Here is a 26,657-nt window from a genome sequence, read left to right as displayed (position 1 = left end):
ATTCTAACCTTGATACATAGTAAATAAAGAGGTGTTAATATCAATCTTCAAAGTGTGTTAACAAAATAAAAGTTCCTACAGTATATCCATTGATTGCATATATATAGTGGAATATTTGTCCTGCCTTAATTTAAAAAAACCACAAAAGTTATGTGAAACTATTGAGTCTGTGTGCAAATTTATGTAGTTCGATTAATTTAAATTCAAAAGCTAAGTGAAGAATTATTCAAAATTATAAAAGAGTGATTAAATAAACAACATCCAATTAAATAAAATGTATTTTTATTTATTTAATTATTTTCTCATGTTTTATGTATCATGTACTTAACTTTTTTTTTAAAATGATAGATGATTTTGAAACTCAAACCTAAAACTCTACCTGTTCTGATAACCAGTAAAAATATGATTTTGAGCTTAACTTTATCCAAATATCTTACTTAAAATTAATAATATAAAAAGACCAAATACCTCACATCTCACATATATGGGACAACTCAACATTTTTTTTTTTTTAAAATAAAATAAAATAAACCTTGGTCAAGAAGTAGGTGTATTATATTTGCCTTTTAAATTGTCGTTGAAGATACAATTAAATAAATAAATATTATCTTTCTAATTAATTAGGATGTAGCTAGAGTATGGGACTATGGGTCATGGATTGGTCGAACTTAATAGTTTTAGTTTAAATTTTTTTTGTTTTAAAAAAATCTATTGAGTATATAGTTATTATTAATTTAAAATGTAATAAATTTAAGTAATTAAAATTCAAAATTCAAAATTTCAGATTTTGACTCTGGCTATCTTTCAAACCGCACAAGCTTTTATACTAATTAATTAGCACATCCTTCAACAAATCATGACCCTAGATTAGAAGTTCGATCACCTATTTACGTGAATATAATATTTGATTGTGTACCAATTATTTTATCATGATATTAACTTGAAATCATTATAAAAATTTATGAATTTCAAATTTAATTTGTCTCTAATTAAAATTTTGTTTTAGACCTCTATTTATGTTGAGCCGCCTATGACCTCGACCCAATAAACATGCACGTGGTATATAACGAATATTGTCATAAATTTTGTGGTAGTTAATATGCAAAAATATATAATCCACACATTTGCTAATATCTTTTTTTCAGTAGACTTTTATGTGCATGCTGAAGAAAAAAATTCCACAGCCTCCAAAAAATATGTGGTTTACATGTCAATTCAACAGTCCATAATTTTGACTGCCTGCCTCTAAATTTAAATAAAAAGTTGGGAGAATTTATTTAGGAAAGTAGTAGGAAGTAGCTTGCAAAAATCTAAAAATTTATACCGACAATCAGAGTCGAATTTAAAATTTAAAGTTGATAAATTCTTATTGTAATTTCAATTTAATAACTGAATTTATAATCAACTATTTTAAATGTTTTAGTATTTTTTTTATATATATATAATTCATAACTTTTAAACTAGGTCCGTCCCGAAATGATGAGGACATCAATGATATCAGTATCAAATAATTCTATCAAGGTGATAGAACTTGTAATTATTACCTAGGGAGAAAGTAGGGCCTCGATATATTGACCAAAAAAGTTGAAAATTAGAAGGTATGAAAAATGTCACAATTAAAATTGACCTTTTTGTTGAAGAGAAGTCTCATTTTATTCTCTTTTTAAAAAAACAGAAAATAAGATATTTTTCACCCCAAATTAAGATATTTTTTGAGAAGATGTCATAGTAAATTAATAGGTAAGGAGTGTTACATTACAACAATAACAATGTTTCAATCTCAAATAAATTTAGGTTGATTATATAAACTTTTACTAATCATTGTTACTCTATTGAAACTCATTTGAAACTATTATAATATACAATAAAAATAAAATTTTAAGTCCTTTCAGACAACTTCCTTTCGAGAAACTAAAAGTTCGAAAATTTATTTGTTAAGAACGAATTACAAAATAAAGATTATTTTTCATTCTATTTTTCGGATCACAAGTTCCAAAAGTATTTTTTTTTCTTCTTTATACTCTGTGGTCAATCAAACACCTACTCATAAAATGCAACATAGGGAGTAAACTCTAGCTTGATAGATGTGTTACATGCCATGTGTTCCTTCATTTTTCGATGTAATCAAGACAACTAAGTAGAGAATCAGAAGATGTGAGAATGACTGAAGGTGGTTCTATATAAATAGCTCTTATGCTTTTACAACTCGTACCATATAAATGTCATTTAAAACTCTTAAGACTAAAACTGATTATACAAGCTAATCAAGTAAAAATAATGCTACTTTCTGCATTTCTACAAACCTAGTCTAGAAATAAAGAGGATCAAATTGTACATAGTGTCTACTCTGAATCCTCAGACATGGAGTCATCAGCAGGAAACTTGCGGCAACGAGCAAATACTCGCGGGGTATATGACGTTTTTCTACTATTTGAAATTATTGACCTCTTTCGTTTCGAGGTAAATCCTAGCCCAGAAATTGCCTGAGACAACTCGTCCATATGCTTTTCCTCCCGAGCCCTGCTACTTTCCTCAGCAAACCTGTAAGATGAGGAATAGTAACTTTATGAATGACATGGAACTTGATTTTCGTAATGTACACAGTGGTAAAGGCAGGATTTTCATCAAGGGTGTTCGAAATAGTTCTTGCTTGTGTCAAGGGGGTTTAATATGCAATATATACACACAAATATCAGATTTGACCTTACATATAGAGTGTTCTTTTCCGACAAAGGGGTTCGGATGACCCCCTTCTGTCATCCTTTCTCCGCCCCTGATTATGTAAGGTGGGATCAAATATGAATCCAGCTACTTGTTCTAAAAGAACTGAACCTTTGGAAAGACAGCACAGACACACCTTTTTCATAACTTAATCCGAGTTCATGTGGTGTATTCTTATTTTACACAGAAACCATAAGTGAGAAGTTATGGGGATCTTATCAATGTAGGACTTATTGACTAATAATTCATTCTCCGGTCATCGTGTAGAGATAGTCCGTTCTCTTTAGAAATCACGATTCAATGAAAACTACAGAAATATCTTATCTGAAAGTAAAGTAGAAGTCAATGGCATAGGAAGAGGAAAGTTGAGGAGGACAGCAAGCATCATAGTCTTTTGCCATTTTCTCCGTTTACTTTCTTCATAAACTCCACCTCCTATCTTTTCTTTACTTTAGTTTTTTCAATTCCAATAGTACGAACAAAGAAAGCCAAAAATATTGTTCATGTAAGCAAAGAATGCAAAAGAATTCATAAAACCAATACGATAGAATTTCTCCCCGTACACGATCTTGCTAGAAAAGCCGATTCTATAGTAAAAGCCAAGTCATAAGTTACTTCATACAGCAAGTATGGCCTGCAATGACTCAACTCCTAACTACAATCACAGCACATCATACCAAGAGGCAGGAACCATGAAATAATACGACAGTTTTTCATTCATCATCATCCAATATTGAGTTGACTAAAAATTCTTACCGTTCGCGTATGATCTTAAATGCTTCTTTAGTTGCATAAGGAAGCCCAGTCTTTGGATCACGATACCTAAAAAATATCAATGATGAAAACAACACTTAGTCAATAGTACAATAGACATCCAAATTAAAACTATTCTACAAAGAAAGATAAGGACCTTGATGACAATACATCTAGGACACATAACAGGTCATGTACACATGTAATCTCTCTTTTTAGGCAATAAAATAAAGGAAGCTTACAGAAACACAGAAATATTATCCAAGGGAACACAGTATAGAGCTCCAATATTGGATTGTGCATGTGTCTCTCTGTGTGAGAGAGGACGAGAGAGAGTCAAAGTAAGAAGAAACAAGGAAGGTATTGTTTGGAAGAGCCAAAATGGAGGTGTGACTCGACCCGTGTCTGTACTAACGTAAGACAGGTAACAGATTGAGCGGAAACAAATGGATCAAGCCAGAACAGGCTACATCACATATTTTTTTTCTGGAGACTTTACAGTAACTTTGAAGACTAGAATAGATGTACACTTCGAATATTTTTGGTTAAAAATCAGGATATTAGTTGGTATAGAGAGATTTGTTCTAGAGCACACTTGTAGAAATAGTATTTTATTCTAAATATGCCAAAATCCTAAGAAAGATCTTGGACGTTGTTGCAAAGTTGAAAGAGATGCAGAAATATTCATCTGGACTGAAAGGAGGAGAAGCTCTCTAAACAAGACAGGAATTGAAGGAAAATCGTAGTTATGGGATTTCAACACTATGAAAGAAGTGTCTGAGGTCGCAGAGCACAAATGACACCGGGAGGATGGTCAGCTATCGCATGTAAAATCCAGAGGTTCATAAAGAAAAGCATCAGCTATCCACCATCACCTTCTCAAACATTAAGATCGAAGTGTTATGCTGAGTTCGCTGGACCAACTGAATGGCCAACCTCACAGATTTGAATACAAGAATTAGTCATCGACAGGACCAGAATCTGCATGGAGAAGAAGACAGCAGAATAAACACTAACACCCTGGAGAAATGTTTGGATGGAAGGTTCTCTGACAAAATTCAAAACATCCCAGAAACCAAAGAGATTATATGACAGGCAAGCACATACCTGGGAGATGGTGAACTAAATGTCAATGAACTGAGGATAAATGAAGCTCAATATGATCAGTTGGAATGTACGAGGGCTCAATAACAGACTTGTGCAAACTTGTCAAATGTTCATGCTGCAATGGAGAGCTGAGATATACAGTCTATTTAGAGACAAAAAGGTGTCTTGGGAACCCGCTGGAGTTAGGAAAATGGACTAGTAGATGGGCCAAAAACACTTTTAAACAGGCTGAAGGAAGAAAAATAGACATTACTTTTATCTGGGATAAGAGGATCTGGAAATGCAAATTTCCATTTATGTTCTCCACTTCTCCAAAGAAGGTGAAGTGCCAACAATGGATTTACATGGATCTTCTTGGGGGTCTACAGCTCTAACGAAGGAGCCAGAGAAGATACCTGTGGTTTCAACTGGCTGCTACTAGAGGTTATTAGGGTGGAGATTTTAAACTGACAGGTAAGAGAAGGGAGGAGTAACCACTAACCAGAGCAGAACATTCAGTTGCAATAAGATCTCTCTCTCAAAAGACTAGCTCTGATGGATACTGCCCTGCTCGGAGTTAGACTTATTGGTTCAAAGGTTCCGGAATACCTTGAGAATTGACAGATTTTTATTAAAACGGAGTTTGAGCTTTTGTATTTTGTAAATATTGTGCACCTGCTTGGTGCCTTCTACGGGATGAATCTTATAAGAAAATAGGCTAGAACTACAAGTTTTAGCGAGCATGATTGCTAGCATTCACTAAAAACAAAAAACAGTACGAGAATGTGGAAAGAGCATGTTACCGTGCGGGCAACCCAGTAACCGCACACACTGCCTTCTGGGGGTCTGTAAAGATGAAACCAGTCAATAATCATAAATGACCAGTCAATAAACATCTGAAAATACTTTAACAATGTAGAATCAGCCATGCCTATGAAACTGATTGTTAGGGAAATGTAACTGAGAGGAAAGGGATATATCAAGACTTGTAATTACATGGAGTGGATGTTGTTGAGATCTGTGAACCGAAAGATGCTCCATTGACAAATTCTAGGTAGGAAGAACCTGCAGAGAGCAAGATACCATTAACATGCATGGTTTGGAATGATGGAAAACAACTGAATTTTCACACGAATATCAAACAAAAAAGCATTTCAAGTGATAGCAACTGTAGCATATGAATGTTTTAGAGTTAATGGTCACCTAAACTATCACCTTTTTTTTTTTTTTTATGACAAGGGAAACCCGCAGCCGCTACCCTTTGGGTGTGCACAGGGTAAAACCCCCGCTCCTATGCAATAGCTTGCAAACCACATAGGAGAGGTAACCCGCACTAGGCAAGCCTGGTGCGACGAGCTCGACCCAGAAGGCAAACCCCTTGCTTTCGCTGGCAAGGGGTTTCGAACTTGAGACCTCCAACATGGAAGTCCCAAGCCCAAACCACTGGGCCACCCCGAAGGGTACACCTAAACTATCACCTATTCACATGTTTCATACCTCAACTATCTATTGTTCAATTTACCTAGCCAAACTATCACTTCCTTTGTATTAAAACACACTTCGATGCTGAGTTGGCCTACATGCGCCTGTTGTCGATTGGGAACAAGCATTTGGCCAACTCAATATCGAGGTGTGTTTAGATACAAAAGGAGTGATAAGTTTAGGTAGGTAAAGCAAACAATGGATAGTTGAGGTATAAAATTCATGAAAAAGTGATTGTTTATGTGTGTATTTGACCATTAACTCAATGTTTTATGATATAGAGAAGAGGGTACAAGCTTTAGGGGTCCCAAATTATAGTAAGGAACTTGCCGTTTTTGGATATGTATCGTATCTGAGGACCATTGTAAACTGCTTTATGCACGATGGCCTTTTTCTTGACTTCTTCTTCCCTTGCTAGAACCCGCTCCAAATTCCTCAGATTCATGACCTCTGCCAATTTTGTCAAAGACAGGTTACATATCATAGTGAAAAGTGCACAGATAGGAACTGAAAGCAATTTTATAGAGTAAAGAAATAAACCCAAACCTGTTTGAGCTGCTTCAAGAAGCATCTCTTCTTGAGTCATCTTCTTTTCCTCCCCTTCCTTTTTTCTTTTTATAGGCTGAAGAATCAGAAGCATAATCAGAAGATAGTGATGCAACAGAATTGTGGTAGAAAATAAAAACAAATTCTAATTTCAGTGTCCAAGTAATGTTTTCTGAAATCAAGAAAAACCAGCACACGCACAGGATTACAAACTAAATAAATAAACAAGAATAAAAGGGTTGTGTCCTAAATCCAGAAAATAAAGAAGCCTGCCATGTAAGAAATTATAGTTTGTTAGTTGTACTATCGTGAAAAATAGCATTATAGTGCAAACACCACACCTTTGTTGTTGCCTGCAAGGCTGCACGAATGGCTTCCCTTTCAGCTTGTTTTACAACGACAGCCGTTCTTGTTGATTTCCTAATTGTTCTTTCTGCTTCAGTATCATCATGAGCATCATGATGTTCAGAAGGGGTGGACGGATCTGGAGCTTCTTCATTTTCTTGGTGTGCCTTTTCTGTCTTGGTAAGGGTTTTCATTTTCTTTTTCTTCTTTGCAGGTGGTCTTCCTGGATAGACCAATCGCTTTTTGGTCCGTGTCCTGCCATAGAAAAGAGAAGAGTATAATCTAAGGACTATCCATATGGAGCTAAAAGGACACTTCCCATCAACTTGAATGTGTCAAACCTGTCATCTGGTTCATTTTCTCCTTCTTCATCAGGTTCGGGTTCCTGAAACAATATTAGGGAAGTCATTTTTAACATAGGTCATACGAGAACAGAATTATCGAATAACATACCCTTCCAAGCTAGAACTTCCAGTACAAGTAACCAATCCATCACTAAATTTGAGAAATGAAAGGTTCAGTGATGAGAAATGGAACACTTAGTACTTACATCTTCATCAAAGTCACTGTCAAAAACATCCACAGCTTCCCCTTCCTCTTCATATTCAATGTCATTCTCTTCCTGATTTGCATCCAAGCAAAAGCTCATTAAATTCAATTAGCAAATTTGCCAAACAAGCACAAACCAAATATTTTACGGAAGGTTGGTGGCTCTGGATCACCAAACCAATTAAAATATCAAAACATTCAGGCCCGGTTACAACCATGGATACGAGATGTCAAGGCCTATGGTTTGAGTAAAAGATTGCACTCCAACTACTTCTGCTAGGAATAATGGAGGCAGCAGTCATTTTCACTCAAACTAGTGCTGCTGGGAATAATGGAGGCTGTGTTGTTATAATTATCATCATTATTTTAGACAAGTAAAGTAAAGAGGCAGCAGTTATTCCAGAGAAACTTTTCTTTTTTGATAACCATGGTGTGTGGGCTAGCTTACGCACACCTCGACTAGTTCTATCAGATACCAGCCACCTCCCACCACAAGCAGGTATCAGGTAACTCTGTCCACCAAAGCTAGGACAAATAGATGGTAAGAAATCACCTAATGTTTTTTGTCTCAAGAAATCACCTAATGTTTTTTGTCTCTGATAGGATTTGAACCTAAGTCCTCACAGTACAAACTTTCCTTTGTTATATTCTCCTTAGAAGCACAATTACGTCCATATTTGAGAAACATCAGTTTTCATCATTTTCTTGGTGTTCCTTTATCAAAAAAGAAATATCATTTTCTTTGAGCTCTTATGCTATTTTTGGACTTGCCAGAGAAAGCAAAGAAACGTGAATCTCTAAAAAGCCAGTAGCAGTTGCACTTCAATCTGCCTCAATAATCCACATTAAACACGCATCGGATACTAAAGCTTCCGGTTTCTTAGTTCACAAACTTTCCAACCCAGAATCCATTTCACTGTTTCCTACTAAATAACAAGCTAACGAATCCCTTCTTGTTTCCACTGAACATGCCTATCCAAACTCTTTGTAAGACTCCTAATGATCAACTTTATGAATATTCTCCATTCTATTCTGAAACTTACAGTGGATACCTAGGCACAAAGAGACAGATGAAGGGTGCAGTAATTGATGAAATGTTCTGCAACTTGAAAGGCTCCTGCACATATGGTTTGGGGCAATTCTTCCCAATTTTATTTGAACTTCTTAAACCTAAATTAGACATAGTTGACCTATCATTTCCCCTTACCATCCATCAATTGATATAAACTTAACATGGTCAATGCATATTTTTCTCCTGACAACACCCCCCAACTTTGGTCCAAACCCTGTATTTGTATTAAAAACTCATCGAATAAGTACAAATTATTAATTTTAGAACCCAAAGCTTAAAAAGATAAGAATCCCAAACCCATAAGTTTCAAACCCCGGCTCCACCTCTGCCCCCAACCCCTCACGAAAAAACCATCCAGGATAGAAAAAAATGATCTTTTTTTCCATAAAGTTTCAAAAAGATGTTCTTTTCTCTATAAATTTGTTCCTTCTTGAGCCGAGGTTCTATCAGAAACAACCTCTCTACCTCTGAGGTATGTAGTAGTAAGGTTTGCATACACTCTACTCTCGTCAGATCCCAATTCTATACAAACATTAAGCTTAAGTTGCTACCTACTAACTACAATAACAATAAACACAATAATGTAGTAACATGTTATTGAAAAAACAACGTACATCTTTAAGAGCTTCCTGATTCCAGAAAAGTTCATCCTCTTCTACCTCATCATCCAACAATTTAGTCATCCTGTCATATAAAAATCCCATTTTTACAAGAAATAAAGTTAAATTAAGCTCAACCCACAAAATTATACACACAACAAACAATCCCCAAACCAAAAATAAAACAAAAAATTAAGAACTGATTAAAATTGGGTTTCTTGATTTACCGTTTCCCTCTAGTAGCACGAGAAGTACGATCGAGAAAAGCGGCATTTCCCTCTTTACTGGTCTCCATATCTGCTGATCAGATTTCAGAATCTTGATTTTGGTTATATGAAGTTACAATCTTTTACAGAGACAATTTGTCGAACAGTTGGTGTTCGTTAAACAATCACAAGTACTAAACTACTAATAGTAAAGAAAAAATAAATAAAAATTCTGTCTCTTCCCTTTATTTATACTTTAGACCAGAATGGAAAATTAATAAAAGTAAGAGAACTTAATTGTGATATTTGTTTCTTATATGTATCCAAGTTTTTTCAAAAGAGATCCGAGAAAGCATTGAAAACACTCAAATATCTCTTTATTTGACTAATTGAATTTAAATATACTTTCGATCTTACAACATGAGTGAGATTGGAGGTGTGTCTATGTTTAGTTAGTCACGTAAAGGGATGTTTCCAACGTTGTTAATAGTTTGAAAACAAAATGTTTTCAATACTTTTCTTAATTTTATAAGGTACCTATTATTTTTCAGTAATGTATGAGATAAATTTATCCACTAAAGTTTAGATAAGTAAAAAAAAACAAAAAGTATTTTTCCCTTCACTTGAATTTAAACCTTTTATATGTGAAATAAATATATACTCCTTCCATCAAATAATAGTTGAGTCTTCATTATATTAAAAATAGTTGTTCAACAATATTTATTCAATTTAAAAAATTAAGAGATAAATTACTTTTTGTATCTGTTTTACCCTTGCTATTAAATATGTATTTATCAAAGCGTTAAATTTAATAAAGTCAAAAGATAGTATAGCAATATTACCCCTATTATTTATTATTTTTTAAGAATATGTCAAATTAATAGTGGATAACTATTATTAGACAAAAAGGATATTTAAGAATTATAATTAGTACTTAATATTAATGTAAAAATATATGTTTGGGAAGTGAAGGATATATTTATGAATATTACGATGGTAATATTTCGAGGTAGGAGTAAGATTACGTACATCCCGTCATTAATATGCCATGGAAATACTCTCAAAAGTTTAAATTAAAAAAGAGAGAAAAAAAACCCGGATCTAACTCTGTTACCTAAAAGGGGTAAACGAAATTCACCATTGAAGTAGCTTGGAAGTTGAAATCCCATTGAAAAAGAAGAATTAAAGGAATGGTAAGCTTCATTTTCTTTGTAATCTTTGACATTGTTGTTAAAAACTTGGAAATTATCTTCTTTTTTTTTCTTGATTCATAAAAAAAATTGCTTCTTTTTCACTGTAAAATGTCAGTTATAATGCAGTGGAGCTCTTCCCCTAATTGGGAAGTAAAAAAGATTCAATTTTTATAAGTCTTATGTATTTATACCAATACTTTGCTTCAAGTATCCTATTATTTTGTTGTTGCTACAGTTTTGTGTTTGTTTTACATACTTATGTTTTATTTGAGTCTGAGTGTTTATCGAAAACAACTCTCTACCTTCATAAGGTAGGGGTAAGGCTGTGTATATCCCATCCTCACCAGATTCCGCTCGTGGGATTACATAGGGTGTGTTGTTGTTATTGTATATGTATTTATACCAAGTGTGTGTAATGGTACTTGGCAACTGCTAACTTTATTTTGTGTTCTTGTTCATTCTCAATGTGAATATTTGTACTCAAGAATAAAAGAAGATATGGGTAAGCTTTGGTTTCTTTGTACTGCTTGACATTGTTGTTAACAACTTAGAATTACCTTCCATTTCTGGTTCTTAGTTCAGAAAAGAATGCTTCTTTTTCACTGTAATAGTCAGCTACAATGGAGTTCTTTGCCTAATTAGGAAGTTTAAAAAGATTCAGTTCTGATAAGTCTATGTATGTATAGCAAGTAGTTGCCCATCATCATAGTGTGTGTAATGGTACTTGGCACCCACTTACTTAAATTTGTGTTCTTGGGCATGGTCAATGTGCATATGTGTACTCATTACTCAAGACTAAAAGAAGGGAATTCTGATAAAGCTTGATAGACTGATCCGTTGATGAAATTACATAATTGCTGTCTATCTAATAACTCAGAGGCAAATTCAAGGTTTTAAGGGAGTGAGTGCAGAACTACACCCACTACTCTAGTGACATTGGGACCTGAAGTTGAACTTTTTAGCTATATATTGGTACGTAGTTCAGCTGCATTTATCAAAAAGATATCGTTTCAGCAGCATCAGCTGAAAAAAGGGTAGATGTGCCTATATCTGTATGGTCTTTCTCTTAGGTTTGATTAGTGTTTCAACACTGTAGATAGCTGCTATTCTGGGAGTGGGCTTATTCAGTGAAGTCCGCTGCATGTTTAGCTGCAGTTCTGCATACCCAGCTTAAGGTCTATGATTGGATTGATAGTCTGGTACGCAAACATCTCTGTTACTCAATCCATAGATGAACAAAAAGGATATAACAAAATGTGTAGATGTATTCTGTTGGAAGGAGGATGTCCACACTATGTATAAGAAAAACCTGTGTGTAGTAGTTAATTGTTCACTAAGCAGTCTCCTTTACTCATCTTGCCACACCGGATAACCTTTTAAGTTCACGAAAACCGACTTTCATTTGCTCCACACTCCATTGAAAGGTGGTTAGTTGATTGAGTTTAAGTTGTAAGTTGTAACAATCTTTTTGACTTGGTTAAAAGCAGTAACTCCTCTTCCTTCCACATTTCATCCTTCTCTTGTGAGTGGATAAAGGATTTTTCCATTTTCAAGTTCCCGAACCAGACATGAATCTTTCAATTTATTTGGCTCTGACGCTCAATTACTTAAGGTAAATTCTCACATCTTTTTTTATGAATTTAATTAGCCTATGTTCTCTTCCTTGTTCATATTCCAAAAAGATATCGAAACTAATATGAGAGCCAAAATATTTGGAGGACTCTTCTGACAAAATATAAAATACTCCATGTGTAATTGTCAGCAAAGTGTTTTTTCAAATCCGGAAAAGCTCTGCTTACTTGGAATAAGCCATCGATTCAGTATTGGATAAAGGGGGTAAAATCCCCGTTTTTACAATAAGTGGTTCAAATCACTTTATCAATTTGAGTATCATATATCAATAAAATATTTATTTTTGAAACCACCTCTATATTAACATAGTGATAGAATGATTACCATGTTGCGTCTAGACTTCAAAGAGTTTGTTTTAACCATGTTAATAGGAGCTAGTCTGACTATTATGTGGTTAATGTACTTATGTCCATATAGATCAAAATATTTGAGAGTGGTAGTACTATCCATTGGCTAACCACCCATGTTGAACATCCAATGTCAATATGCAAAGATTTGAGCTCAACTTCCTTCCTCTAAAGCTCATACTCCAAAATTTGATATTAACGTCAATGAAATTGAGGGCATGCATGTCCCGTGGTTTGATTAGACTGTTGACTAAGACGTGCATGTTTCCAGTTGCACCTAATCACGTTGCACTAACTTGGTGCTGACGAGGTGATGATGTGACTATACCATAGTGCTGACTAACAATGACATGGTGTTGTTTGGGGAAGATGAATACTAACTTGACATTCTGGGTGATATAGATTGATGATATCAATTTGAGAAAAATGCGGACTGATGACTTGATAGGTAACATCTGGCTCACAAAAATTGTTGGTGCATGAGATATGTGGTACAGGTGCCCTTTGAACTTGAGCTTTTTTGCTATCATATTCACATAATGAGACTAAACTCTTGGTGTAACAAGGGAGAATGGGAGAGCGACTTATTCTATCCATTTTTGCAAATTTGACACTCCCTCCCACAACCTCCCCAAGTGCACATATATGTGAAGAAATCTACATAGAGGATATGGACAATTTAGAATAATGGTGATTCAAAGAGCTTAAGAAACAAAGCCTGTCTAGTATTTAACCTTGAAATTCTGTGCTATTTGTTACCTTATCTGCTATGTGCCGTTATCTTATAGACGCCTCCCTTTCCTGTGTTGAATTAACTTATCTGGTGCTTTTGACAGGAAAAGGAAGCAAAGAAAGAAGGTTTCAGGAAGTATCTGGAGGCCAGTGGAGTTCTTGATGCTCTAACCAAAGGTGGTCTCTAATTACTTCCTAAGTTAGTGTGAATGCTCACCTTTAATCTTCATTTTGTTTTTATTTGAAAGAGTTTGACCTCATTTTATACATTTTTCCTGTCATTGTAGTCCTTGTTGCACTATACGAGCAGAATGACAAACCTTCTTCAGCTCTTGAGTAAGTATTCTTAAAAAAGTACCAAACTCTGTCACTTCCCATGATACAAGGTGCATGTTGTTTCTGATTTGGACTGTGTCTATGTGAAAATTGTCCTTCAAAGCAAAATGTTGTAGATGATTAATAACATATCTTGTAACTATAATGTTCAGGTTGGCTGGAAAACTGATCATATCTTGGTGTCATCTTAAAAATAGACATGCATATTAATAGGCACAAAGCTTTTACTCGAGTGTCTTCTTATCATCTCATGGTTGTGCTGATTATTGTTTTATGGTCTTTCTTTGTTAGAGAACTTATATTAAACGATCGTTTGGTTTCTGATCTCTCAGATTTGTCCAGCAAAAGTTAGGCGGTCCATCACTGTCTGAATATGAAAAGCTACAAACCGAGTTATCAGATCTGCAAATCAAGTATAATGAACTTATAAAAGAAAACCAAGAAAGATGCAGAGAGGTATGACTTGGTTCACTGTAATATCTAAGCTCTCTAGAAGTTCAGATGATTGTTTTTGTTGCGTCGATCTACAAATGCACCAGTCCATAGGTGTGGTCAATGAGAGTGCTAAATGAGGATGAGGTAGACCTAAAATCACATAAAAGGAACTTATCTCGAAAGATAAACAATTTCTTGAAATTAATGCAGACTTAGCCAAAGATGAGGCACAATGAACTAGAAAGATCCATATTAGTGATATCTACTAGTTGAGAATAGATTTTAGTCTTGTTTGGTACAATGATGACAATGAGTTGAGCTTAAACGGAGAAGTGAGGATTCATGTAGCCGACTCTGACATGTTTGGACTTAGACATAGTAATCGTTGTGTTAACGTTGTATAATTTTATTGTTGTTGCAGTTGGAGGAATTGAAACACACACAAGTAGAAGCATCAGCTAATAAGGAGTTTGATGTAGGAAATACTCATGATGAAGAACTCAATACAGATGTAGTAAAGTGTTAAAAATGCCTTAAAGACTTCAATTCTTTTGAATACTGAAGCTGTTGTAATCTCATTTTTTTAAAAGGAAGTTTGATATGTAGTGACGATAGGTCAAAAATCACGTGTCTACAACTATTTCTCGGATACCATCTTCTAATTCTTGAGTAATATATTGTACATGGCTTCGATGTCATGGAGTTGATTCGCGTACAAGTTACTTTTTCACCCCACAATTTATCTTGGGATTATACATAATTTTTTACCTCATTGACCAAATGATCAGAGAGGCTAGAATCAAGAATCATAAACTTCAAATTTTGGCTTGCCTTTGCAAATGACCTAATGGTGTTGCTTCATATTACTAACACTCAAACACATTTCTCATAACAATCACATCGTATTCTTAGGGTTCAAAAGAAATAAAATTTTCAATTCATGTGTCATTCTTGTCAAAAGTAACCCCTTTCAATCATTGCAATTACTTAAATTAAAAATAACTACGCATCAGTCTCAAATAAGATTTGACTAAATAAATCCTTCTTCACTTCTTTGTTTACACTCATTTGAAATGGAGATTGAAACACAATCTACAAACATGATAATTCCACGAGTCGAAAACCAAATCATGAAGGAGTAGATACATGTCCAATATTTCGAGCATTTATTAGACGTGTCAAATGGATGGATTGAGCCTTAAATGAAGAAGGGAAGGGTGAGCCCCAAGTCCTCTAGAGTTGTAATAAGATACATAATCTCTCACTGTTGTTTCTTTGTACAAAGCATGATTTTCATCAGACAACAATTCTTTTATTGGGCCATAAAGTGTATCAAATGGCTGAAATTGAGTTGTGAAAAAACATGCAATTGAAATCCTTGGCCCAATTTGTTTTGACAATACTCTATGCTCAGCACTTTTGAACTTGTCATTTGATAGAAGCTGCAAAATGAGTTTAAGTTATATATATACATCGTTCAATATAATTTTCTTACACCATCAGGTCACACAAGAGATATCTTCCGGTAAGTCTTTCTCATGATCTTTCACATATAGATTAATATACTGAAAACGATGTGTCAAGTATAACCTATCCTAACACTTTAGATTCCCCTTTGATCGAAGTCACTAGTGACTAGAAACATGTAATCTAATTTTAGAAGAATTAACTTAAATAATCGTCCAACTAGTCATTTAAAAAAGTTAGTGAATGTATAATTCATGTATATTATGTATGTATATCTATGCATATATTAATACACTAAAAACAATGTGTCCAATATAACCTATCCTTACACTTTAGATTCACCTCTGATCAAAATCACTAGTGACTAGACACATGTAAATCTAATTTTAGAAGAATTAACTTAAACAATCGTCCATCCAATCTTTTAAAATAGTCAGTGAATGTATAATTCATGTATAATATGTATGTATATCTTTAAAATGTAAATAGTAAATCTGACCGACTAGATATACTTGCCTGCAAAAGGTCACCAAGATTGATAACTAGGGCTCCAGTAACAGGATGTATATCAATCCATTGATTTTGGTGATTAATTTGAAGGCCACCAATTTGATCTTGTAGGAGAATTGTGAAGAAATCTGGGTCAGTATGTTTAGTGATTCCAAGAGTCTTATTGGGCTCAGGACAAGGTGGATAGTAATGACTAATAATGAATTGGCCTTTTGCACAGTCCATGTCCAATAAGTGATTGGGCTTAAGCCCAAGTGCCTCTGCTAGTAACTCAAATATTGTATGGCCCAACTTTCTTACATGCTCAGAATATTGAAGTAGTTCCTCCCTAACAAAAGAAAAAAAAAAAACAATAAATAGTTAGAATTAAAGAATTGTTACGAAAAAAGATAAAAGACATTCTTTTAAAACGAACTTAAAAGAAACTTAAATTTCCAACCTCACCTCACCTTTCTTTATATATATATATATATATATATATATATATATATAGAAGAGTCTAGGAAGCAGTTGTTCGTCAACATGTCTGGGGTAATTTGCATTAGTAAATATACTGAAATTTGAGCCCTTTTTTCAATGCCTAAAAAGGCATATTGGTGATGTTAGGACTTACTCGGACCTACACGTTCTATCAGATGTAATGTTTTGTAATATTATACTCACTTATTTTGGGCTTTCTTTGTTGTTGCGTTTGAACAAAAAATATATTATTTTCATGTAAAATATAATAAACTAATAAAATTTAAAATAATTAACGACTTAAGAATTTCAAAAGACATAAAAAATTTGGCCGACTCTCTAAAATATATCAATGTCACATAAATTGGGACATAAAAAGTAAAAGATACTACAAATTACAATAATTAATAACTTGAAATATTTAAAATACATATAAATGATTAGTTTTTGAAATTCTAGTCGTACCGCATAAATTGGGACAACGAAATAATATATATTATTTCAAAGTTATATAAAAAATAATAATTATAAATCGTAATAATTAATAACTTAAAATATTTTTAAAAAGCATATTAAAATTTAAATAACTTCTCAAGTTCCATCTGTATCACATTAATTAGGATAAAAAAATAAAGGGGAAACTAAGCAAATACCCCATAAAAGTAAAATACTTACAAACATATATATATCTCTTTACATTCATACCCCCACTAAATAATTACACTATATACCCCCAACTAGTTTCACATAACTGATACTAAATCAGTATCATATATTGTATTGGTATCATTAAGACCGATGATTTCGCTTAACTGATACTAAACCAATATTATATATTGTATTGATATCATTATATTGATAATTTCGCTCAATTGATACTAGATCAATATATATATTGCATGTATTGATATCATTAAAGTTTCTTGTTCAGAAATTACTCATTAGTCAATGATATTATAAGAGTATATATATAATCATATAATATCATTGACTAATAAGTAATTTCTGAACAAGAAATCTTAATGATATCATAACAATATACATATACTCTTATAGTATCATTGACTAATGAGTAATTTCTGAACAAGAAACCTTAATGATACCAATACATTATATATATACTAATTTAATATCAGTTAAGCGAAAATATCAGCCTTAATGATACCAATACATTATATGATACTAATTTAGTATCAGTTATCGAAAGTTATCCGTCTTAATGACTGGGGATATGAGCTGTAATTATTTTTGCGAGAATGAGTATTTCAGAAATTACTTTGGATTTGGGTATGAACGTCTGGTAATTATTTTGAATTTTATGACTTATTTATATAGTTTTTCCAATTATATATATTAGGCACGTGCTGACAAGGGGTCGTATCTAGTATTACTATATAAGAAGAGGGAGTAAGTATTCACCACAAGTCAACATGTGTTCCAATAAGAAGAGGGAATAACTAATATATTTATAAAAAGAAATGACATATGAAATAAAATGGAGAGAGTATTGGTTTTTGAAAATGGAAAAGGATAAAACACATATAAAATTAAAAGACATATAAAAAAAAGTTGGTTTAACTCTCAAACATAAAAAGTAACATATGTTATTAAAAACTTTAATAAAAAGTACTATAATTTACAATAAATAATAACTTAAAAATATCTACAAGACAACAAAAAAAACACTAATTTTTGTACTGCTTGTGTCACATAAATTAGGATTGGGATGATTTTAAAATTTTAATTTTGGTTATACATTATAAATAGCCGAAAAATTGAATGATATAATTTTTTTAAAAATAACCGAATGAATCGTCCTATCGATAACCCTAATGTTACTTCTACTCTGTTTATTTTTACTTAAATTTAGAAAGATATGCTTCATTTCTACCCTCAATCTTATCGCTACATTTATTTGCTATTTAAAATTGAAATTAAAAAGACAAATGACAATTAAGTTTCTATATTAGCTCACTTATGAGCAACATATATTATAACAATCTTTACTAATTTTATAACAATACATAAACTATACTCCCTCTGTCCCATATTAGATGGACACTTCCAACTTTACACGGTGATTAAGAAATCATTAATACATTGGAAGACTTCACCATTTTGCCCTTTGTTTATATCAATGCACATTGAAATGAGTTACAAAAAATACACATACAATATAGGAATGGTCATATTAATTGTAGGGGTAAAATGGAAAAGAATTAATTAATTCTATCCTAATTTAATAAGTGCTCAAATAATATGAAAACAATATTTTTAGTAAGATTTGAATCTAATATGGGACGGAGAGAGTAACAATATAACTTTATTAATGCTACCCGGGCTTTCTTTACTAGTATATATATAACCATTAATAAAGTAGATAGCTCCTTTTTATCGTGATGAGTTAGTGGCCCGTTAACAATATTAATTTGAGGCAGATAACAACCAATTATTTATTTAATCATTTTACTAAGAGGTAAGCCACAAAAGGAGAAAAAAAGAATCACTTTGTCTTTCTCCACTAATTAATTAATTAAAAAAGGAAACCTAAGTGGCACAGTTTAGAGTTTAGACTCTTCCCATTTCAATTTGAGTACATTTTTCGATTATCGAGAATTAATTTATTCAATCTTCAAAATTAAATAAATATTTTTGAAAAAAATAAAAAAATAAAAAAAATAAAAAAAATAAATAAATATATATATATAAATTATATAAAAAAATTATAAGTTTGCTCATATCAATGTGAAAACACATAATCAAGGAGGGAAAGACTCTTTTATTTGCTAGCTTCTTTCTGCCATCATAATATATCAATTAAAGCTCACATGGTTTAAATTTTGAAAATCAAACAATATCACGCAAATTGAGACGGAGAAGTAAAATTATATTCCTCTTTTAGAACAACCAACATCATATCATCAAAGAGGGTTTTAGCTGAAAATTACCTGCATGCTTCTGGTAATTCATCTTTAGTAGGAGGATTAGGAGCCATAACACAAGTTAAACTATCCCTCCAATTTGCAGCTTTAGATGAATAAAGATCAAAATTACTATTAAATTTCACTTTCTTCAAATTATCCCTTGAATAAAACTCCATCTTTTTCTCACTTGATTGCTCATTAAAACTTTTAACTCCACTAATCATCTCATCCATAACATGTTGTGGCACAGTATGGTTCACAACTTGAAAAAATCCCCAAGTCTTACATGCCTCACCAACCTCTTCAACAATTCTTCTACGTCGAAAATCGTCTCCATTCATACCCTTTAGATCTATAACTGGGATTTGAACGTTGACTATGTTTGAGTCTGAATCAAGATTCTTAGCACTGAACTCATTTTCTGTTAAGGCCGGTGTAACAAAGATCTTGGGAATATGAACTATCCCTGAATCGACTAGTCCTTTTACACCGGCCTTTGTGTCATCGAAGGCTTTGAGATCTTTTGCTCGATCATAGTTTGCCATTTTTTATTTTTATTTTTTGGTAAGAGGAGAGTTTTAGAATATGTTAAGCTTTTGATTATTTTGTAGATCTATATAGAGTAGGAGATAAGGGATGGCAAAATGGATAAATAAAGGATGTGTCTTATTTTATTTCCACACGTAATTGATTCAATTTTAGTTGTTTGTAAAGGTTATATTTCCCATATTGTAATTCTCATAAAATTATTGTAGCTCGAATTAAATTAGTTATCGTATTTTGCTTTTCGAAAATCAATACTTTTTTGAAATCAAATTAATTTAATATTTGATATTAGAATTTATATATTCAAATTTAAACGAAAATACTTTTTGTTATAATTTTTTTTTTCATGTCAATTTACTGAAAATATATATTTTAAAATATCGATCAAAATTTATTTTGCTTGACCCTCCGAAAAAAACAAAATATGACAATTTTTGAGACACAGGATATTGTATTCATGTAATTATATTTTTAGTTTACGCTCACGTAACTATATCTCTAACTTTATTTTTGTTAATTTAAAATTGGAGTATAATATAGGGGATGACATAAAAGACAAATATATGACTAATTTATTTAGTCATATTGACTTAAAAATGAAGCATCTACTTTGTAATCCGGTAAAGAGTAGTATTTAATTAATGGGTCTTTTGATTAGCGGGACAAAGAATAATAATTTTGAGATTAAATGTGAATTGTTTGATTAGATCAAAACTTTATAGATTATATTATATATTAAAATATAAGCTTTGTTTAAATATTTTTTTTACTCAGGGTTTCACTTTATGATGATTCGAATTCATAATCTTAAGATTAAAAATGAGAGGTGTGTATCATCTGAACAGTTCCCTTTTATCTATTCAAAATAAAAGTTTATCTCAATTTGTCTCGTGTAAAATCAAAAGAAAAGAGTTACCATATAATCATTGAAAATATGTCTTGAATTTTATAATCAACATTTTATAAGAAACATTTAAATATGGGAAAAATTACATAAATACACAACTTAAGATATCATAATCTCTAAAATTCTCTATCATTTTTTTTTTTACAAAAATCCCCTCTCTGATACATCCATATCCCCTCTAGAATACATCCCTCCCATTAAGTAATGTATCATTTGCATTGTATCGGACAATCAATGAATGTATCCATCATATAGCGATAAAAAATCCAGAATTTGTGTAATTGAAGAAACTTTCAAAACAGAATGTAATTAGCCCGTAAACATATGAGATTTCTGTGAGCCTAGTGCTGCGGTTCACAAATAGTTAAGGAGTCATATAAGAATCATAAATATTTTAGCAAAGTTCAAGACTTATCCAATTTAGCAATTTCAACATTCATTTCAAATCACGGTGTACTAAATCATGCAGTCTTGTCCTTCAAGGACATAAAATTTTATTAAATACGATATCTTAAAAACTTACAAGATAACTTAATTAAAGTTCGTCATATCTCAAATCGTATTCTATTACAAATCATGTCCAAACGAACCCTAAAAACTCGAATTACACATGGTAGCCTTGCAAGTGAAATAATATACACTTTTCCATCCTAGAGCTTTAAATGTAGAAGTGAAGGAAGAGCACCAAGTCCTTTGGAATTGTAATATAACACATAATCTTTTATTGTTGTTTCTTTGTACAAAGCATGATTTTCATCAGACAACAATTCCTTTATTGGGCCATAAAGTGTATCAAATGGCAAAAGTTGAGTTGTGAAAAAACATGCAATTGAAATCCTTGGCCCAATATGTTTTGCCAATACTCTATGCTCAGCACTTTTGAACTTGTCATTCGATAGAAGCTGCAAAATGAGTTTAAGTTATATATATCGTTCAATATAGTTTTCTTATACCATTAAGCCATACAAGAGATATCCTTATAGTATATACTATTATTCACGATTTATCGCATATATACTTATAGCGTGTGCTAGAAATAATACGTCAAATCGAGCTCACTACCAACACTCTAGAATCAGTCCATGTCACTAGTGACTAGACATATGTAATTTGTTTTAGATATACTACCTGTAAAAAAAGTCAGTGAATGTATAATTCATCTATAATATATGTATGAAGATCTATGTATACCAACTTAAAAAAGTAAACAGTAAATCTGTCTGACTAGATATACTTACCTGCAAAAGGTCACCAAGATTGATAACTAGAGCTCCAGACACAGGATGAATATCAATCCATTGATTTTGGTGATTAATTTGAAGTCCACCAATTTGGTCTTGTAGAAGAATTGTGAAGAAATTTGGATCAGTATGTTTAGTGATTCCAAGAGTCTTATTGGGCTCAGGACAAGGTGGATAGTAATGACTAATTATGAATTGGCCTTTTGCACAGTCCATGCCCAATAAATGATTGGGCTTAAGCCCAAGTGCCTCTGCTAGTAACTCAAATATTGTATGGCCCAACTTTCTAACATGTTGAGAATATTGAAGTAATTCCTCCCTAACAAAAGGACAAAAAAAGTCAGAAATGTGTGGTTTGCGAGCTATTGCACAAGAGGGGTTTATGTTTATCCAGTATGTATCGAAAGAATAATAGCTATGAATTTCTTTAGAAGTTCCAAAAAATAAACATTTTTGCGGAAGTTTCACTCCAGAAAACAGAGTCAGTGCACAAAATATCTCACATTGACAACTGATACTACGATAAATATTGAAGAAGGTATAATTAGTAGAAAATTACCTGCATGCTTGTGGTAATTCATCATTAGTAGGAGGATTAGGAGCCATGAGACAAGCTAGAGTATCCCTCCAATTTGCAACCTTAGCTTGATAAAGATCAAAATTACTATTAAACATCACCTTCTTCATAGGATCCATTGAGTAAAACTCCCTCTTTATATCATTTGGTTGCTCATGAAAACTTCTAATTCCACCAATCATCTCATCCATAACATGTTGAGGTACACCATGATTCACAACTTGAAAAAATCCCCAAGTCTTACATGCCTCACCTACCTCTTCTACAATTCTCCTACGTCGAAAATCGTCTTCATTTATACCCTCCATATCTATAACTGGGATTCGAACATTGACTGCATCTGAGCAAGAATTAAGATTCTTAGCACTGAACTCATTTTCTGTTAAGGATGGTGTAACAAAGATCTCGGGAATATGAACTATCCCTGAATCGACTAGTCCTTTTACACCGGCCTTTGTGTCATCGAAGGCCTTGAGCTCTTTTGCTCGATTATTGTCTACCATTTTTTTTTCTTCCAAAAAGTTAGTGAATGTATTAAGCTTTTAATTATTTTGTAGATGTAGATCTAAAAATAGGAGTATAAGATAAGGGAAGGCAAAAAGGACAAAGCATGTGTCAAATTTTCTTTTTACACGTTGATTCGAATGAGACACATGTAGCATATTTTAAAATTATTTGAGCTCTTTGGACTTGTTGGCCAAGCAAAAATTTCTGATGTTTCATGGCAGCGTTTGATTTGACATAATATTAAAAAAAAATAAAAATTGAAATTTATGATCTGAAACAATCCTTATATATTTGTGAGATTGTAAATCATTTCAAAGTAAAAGGAGAATTTTTAAAGTTATTTTTTTTTTTATAATTATAGTTAAGGTGACATTTTTTATTGGACGAAGTTAAAAGAAAAGGGTTTCGGATAAAATGAAAGGGGGAGTATTTAATTAAGGGGTCGTTTGATTAGTGGGAAAAGGATAATTAAATGTGAGATTGTTTAATTAGATCTAAGGTTATATTAAAAATAATAGGTTTTTTTCAATTTCTTTTTATCACTTTCTAGGAGTTCCTATCTCTTTTTCTTACCTACTTCACTTACCTCTTCAACAATTCTCCTACTCGAAAATCGTCTCTTATTTATACCCTCGACATATATAACCGGAATTTGAACGTTTAACTATATTTGAGCTTAAATTAAAATTCTTAGCATTAAACTCATTACTGTTTTAACTGATGTAACAAAGATTTTGGGGATATAAACTATTTCCGAATCAACCAGTTCTTTTTCGCCGGCTTTTATGTCATCGAAGGCCTTAAGCTCTTTTGCTCGATCGATCATAGTCACCCATTTTTGTTAAAAAGAGAGATTTTGAATCTATTGGTTAAGCTTTAATTTTAACGACAAAAGGGACAAATATGTCACTAATAATTATTTTGTGACATTGACTCAATTACTCAAATGAGACACCTATTAATAAATCCTTGTAATAATTAGGAGTACACCAATTAATAATGAGTAAATATCACATGCACCTATATGGATCTTTTTCTTTTGTTGTATTTTATCTTTATATTTAAGTCTTGCATTGATATCAACGATTTATAGGTCTATCGAGACAATTTTTTTTTACGTGATTATAGATTTATTCTATATCCTTTTAACACCTTGATCGATCACTTATCATTTTCATAGTTATGAATCAGTTTGTAGGTCGACACAAGACATGTTCAGAATATTCAAATGACGATCACTCATATTTTAGATTCAATGTGTGCTACTTATAGCTTCCTGAGAATGTAATCATTTTAATCTTAGTTATCTAATTTTGTATGAAAGGATATCTATTTTAGCATTCGTATCTTTGCATTGTAACCTAACAATTAACCACCATATATATGATTCTTCTTATAATTGTTCAATATAACTTATCTTTCACTTTGATAAGTATGTTTCTAAGTTCTATCATATATATAACATCGATAACGTACACCTCCATTTCAGCTATATGATTTTAAAAAATAAATATCATCAACAAATAGTATATAACATTTTGAGACGTACAATCGATACACAATAATACAAATTGAGAAAAAATACAAATAATTCTCATCAGAATGTAACAAAGCCCTGAAATCTTTATTTTTGATCTTATCTCATAAACAGATCGACATACACATTAGTTTATTCAAATTTAAATAGCAAAACAATAACTAGTGTATGATCATAAACATACACGATTAAGTAATCATATTAAAGATGACCTAGCTAGGGATAAGGTGCCGGTGGCGTTACGAGCGAATATAGTGGTGGTGGTGGAGGCAGCGGTGATGGTGGTGGCTTATAAGGACGTATTGGTGGCTTATAAGGACGTATTGGTGGATTAGGTTTCGGAGACGGTGGTGGCCGGTAAGGTGGTCGACGGCCAAACACAACTGCAGGACCCAAGGGCTTCTTGTTTATGTTGCACAATTTCCATGAGGAAGAAAAATCTTGAATCAAAAGAAGCAAAATAAAGTGGAGAGCTATTTTCATAGTGACCTACTAGAAGAGGTGGAGCTATAATATTAGGTAAGGATACGTAGGAATTCAATAACTTTTGTTTAGATATTGTATTTATATTAGAATAAACTAGTAGAGAGATCATATTTTTATTTACTTAAGAGAGAAGTATTGAAAATATTGTTAAACTCAGTGCGAATTACTAGTTTCATTTTCGAACTATTGACAACCTTATAAACACTCTTTTACTCGACTAATTAAACTTAAATAAACCCTCAATCTTGCAACATGAGTGAAATACATCCTCAAAATCTCGACAAGTTTAAGGGTGTTTTCAACACTTCTCTCTATTTTTTTATTTATTAAGAGTCTCATGCTCCTACGAGAGTTTGTGACCACTTGCTATGTCAAGTGGCAGATCGACAGTGTATCTAAATTTAGTTAGTTGAGTAGAGAGGTGTTTTTAAGACTGTCAATAGTTCGGGGACGAAACTAATAATTTGCGTCAAGTTCAAGGGTATTTTCAAAACCTCTCTCTACTAAATTATATTCTTAATATAAGCCATTCAAGTGCCGACTTGATTATTTTTCATGGGTCAAACACTTGAAATTCGTTTTGATAATGAGTACCGGGGCAATGAGATTTGATCTCAAGACCTAGATCTATATGCTTGAGGATGTAAGTAAGAGCACTTTTATTTACTTAATTATATTCTCAATACGTTCCAGATACATGTTTGATTTTTTTTTCATGAGCTAAACAAGGAAAAATTCTTTTTGATAATAAGTATCCGTGAAATTCGATTTCAGAACTTCTACCTACTCTGATATAAACTTGCTTTGAAATGAGATAATCACATACTTTTCAACAATACTTAACCAAAATAAAATTTAAATTTCATAATAAATATAAAATTCATAAACTTCAAATCTTAATTCTCCTTGAAACACGAGAAGATAAACTATGAGAATAATGTTGACAAATTAGCTTAGAAGATATGTCATGAGCTTCATAGTTGGAAGTTAGGTGAGGTGGAAATTAATAGCAGTGTTAATAAAAACAATTTTTTCTGCTCTTGTAAGTCAAACTCGCTAGATTTAAAAATATTATAAAAAAGAGATATTATATTAACTTTAACTATAAAAAAGAAGAGACGGGAGGGAGTTGTTCGGATGGTAAGCACCCCTCACTTCCAACTTGAAAGTTGCGAGTTCAAGTCACCAAGAGAGCGAAATGGGTGGGAGCTCCTAGGGAGGGTAAAAAAAAAAAGGAAAAAGGAAGAAAAAAAAAAGAAAAGAAAAGAAAATTAAATTAAAAAAAAAAACTATAAAAAAGAAGAAGTTGTTAATATTAGCCCCAAACTTTATCTAATAAATATTTTTGAAAATTATTATTAAATAAAAATAAAATTAATGATGAATATGTTCAATGTTCCAAAGTCTACTTTTGACCTAGAATTTCTCTACTTTAATTAAAATTTCCTTTTGAAAAATGTAC

General features: G+C 32.3%; 4 protein-coding genes across 4 annotated transcripts; 1 reads left to right on the top strand and 3 right to left on the bottom strand.

The window, feature by feature from the left end:
* Positions 1-2,162: 2,162 nt before the first annotated feature.
* On the bottom strand, positions 2,163-9,556 carry LOC125819102 (SWR1 complex subunit 2). The gene is made up of 11 exons (XM_049498618.1): positions 9,381-9,556; positions 9,169-9,238; positions 7,484-7,555; positions 7,275-7,318; positions 6,930-7,188; positions 6,589-6,664; positions 6,373-6,492; positions 5,557-5,625; positions 5,364-5,406; positions 3,478-3,543; positions 2,163-2,541 (listed from the first exon to the last, which is right to left on the bottom strand). Exons 1-11 carry the CDS (start codon positions 9,446-9,448, stop codon positions 2,343-2,345), a joined length of 1,086 nt encoding a protein of 361 aa, XP_049354575.1. The 5' UTR covers positions 9,449-9,556; the 3' UTR covers positions 2,163-2,342.
* A 3,799-nt stretch (positions 9,557-13,355) lies between these two features.
* On the top strand, positions 13,356-14,613 carry LOC125819123 (uncharacterized; the record flags this gene model as incomplete). Its single annotated transcript, XM_049498637.1, is given in 4 exon segments — positions 13,356-13,440; positions 13,551-13,599; positions 13,932-14,055; positions 14,456-14,613. Coding segments are annotated over 4 exon segments (363 nt in total), but the record flags the coding sequence as incomplete, so codon positions are not given.
* A 446-nt stretch (positions 14,614-15,059) lies between these two features.
* On the bottom strand, positions 15,060-20,014 carry LOC125819100 (1-aminocyclopropane-1-carboxylate oxidase homolog 1-like). The gene is made up of 3 exons (XM_049498616.1): positions 19,419-20,014; positions 16,018-16,339; positions 15,060-15,476 (listed from the first exon to the last, which is right to left on the bottom strand). The coding sequence occupies exons 1-3, from the start codon at positions 19,937-19,939 to the stop codon at positions 15,213-15,215; spliced, it is 1,107 nt and encodes a 368-aa protein (XP_049354573.1). The 5' UTR covers positions 19,940-20,014; the 3' UTR covers positions 15,060-15,212.
* A 1,287-nt stretch (positions 20,015-21,301) lies between these two features.
* On the bottom strand, positions 21,302-23,268 carry LOC125819101 (1-aminocyclopropane-1-carboxylate oxidase homolog 1-like). Its single transcript, XM_049498617.1, has 3 exons — positions 22,648-23,268; positions 22,086-22,407; positions 21,302-21,749 (listed from the first exon to the last, which is right to left on the bottom strand). The coding sequence occupies exons 1-3, from the start codon at positions 23,166-23,168 to the stop codon at positions 21,498-21,500; spliced, it is 1,095 nt and encodes a 364-aa protein (XP_049354574.1). The 5' UTR covers positions 23,169-23,268; the 3' UTR covers positions 21,302-21,497.
* Between the last annotated feature and the right edge of the window lie 3,389 nt (positions 23,269-26,657).

This window comes from Solanum verrucosum, unplaced genomic scaffold (assembly GCF_900185275.1).
Source record: "Solanum verrucosum unplaced genomic scaffold, falcon-dt-bn FXZP01000252.1, whole genome shotgun sequence".
NCBI lineage: Eukaryota > Viridiplantae > Streptophyta > Magnoliopsida > Solanales > Solanaceae > Solanum > Solanum verrucosum.
The sequence above is the reverse complement of the archived record's forward strand: the minus strand, read 5'-3'. Positions and strand labels throughout refer to the sequence as shown.

Coding starts and splice junctions, on each gene's coding strand:
- LOC125819102 (XM_049498618.1), bottom strand. CDS start 9,448: ATGGAGACCAGTAAAGAGGGAAATGCCGCTTTTCTCGATCGTACTTCT. Junction 7,319..7,483: donor ACAGTGACTTTGATGAAGAT/GTAAGTACTAAG, acceptor ATATTGTTTCAG/GAACCCGAACCTGATGAAGA. Junction 7,189..7,274: donor GAAAATGAACCAGATGACAG/GTTTGACACATT, acceptor TTTCTATGGCAG/GACACGGACCAAAAAGCGAT.
- LOC125819101 (XM_049498617.1), bottom strand. CDS start 23,168: ATGGTAGACAATAATCGAGCAAAAGAGCTCAAGGCCTTCGATGACACA. Junction 22,408..22,647: donor GAATTACCACAAGCATGCAG/GTAATTTTCTAC, acceptor TCCTTTTGTTAG/GGAGGAATTACTTCAATATT. Junction 21,750..22,085: donor ATCTTGGTGACCTTTTGCAG/GTAAGTATATCT, acceptor CTCATTTTGCAG/CTTCTATCGAATGACAAGTT.
- LOC125819100 (XM_049498616.1), bottom strand. CDS start 19,939: ATGGCAAACTATGATCGAGCAAAAGATCTCAAAGCCTTCGATGACACA. Junction 16,340..19,418: donor GAATTACCAGAAGCATGCAG/GTAATTTTCAGC, acceptor TTCTTTTGTTAG/GGAGGAACTACTTCAATATT. Junction 15,477..16,017: donor ATCTTGGTGACCTTTTGCAG/GCAAGTATATCT, acceptor CTCATTTTGCAG/CTTCTATCAAATGACAAGTT.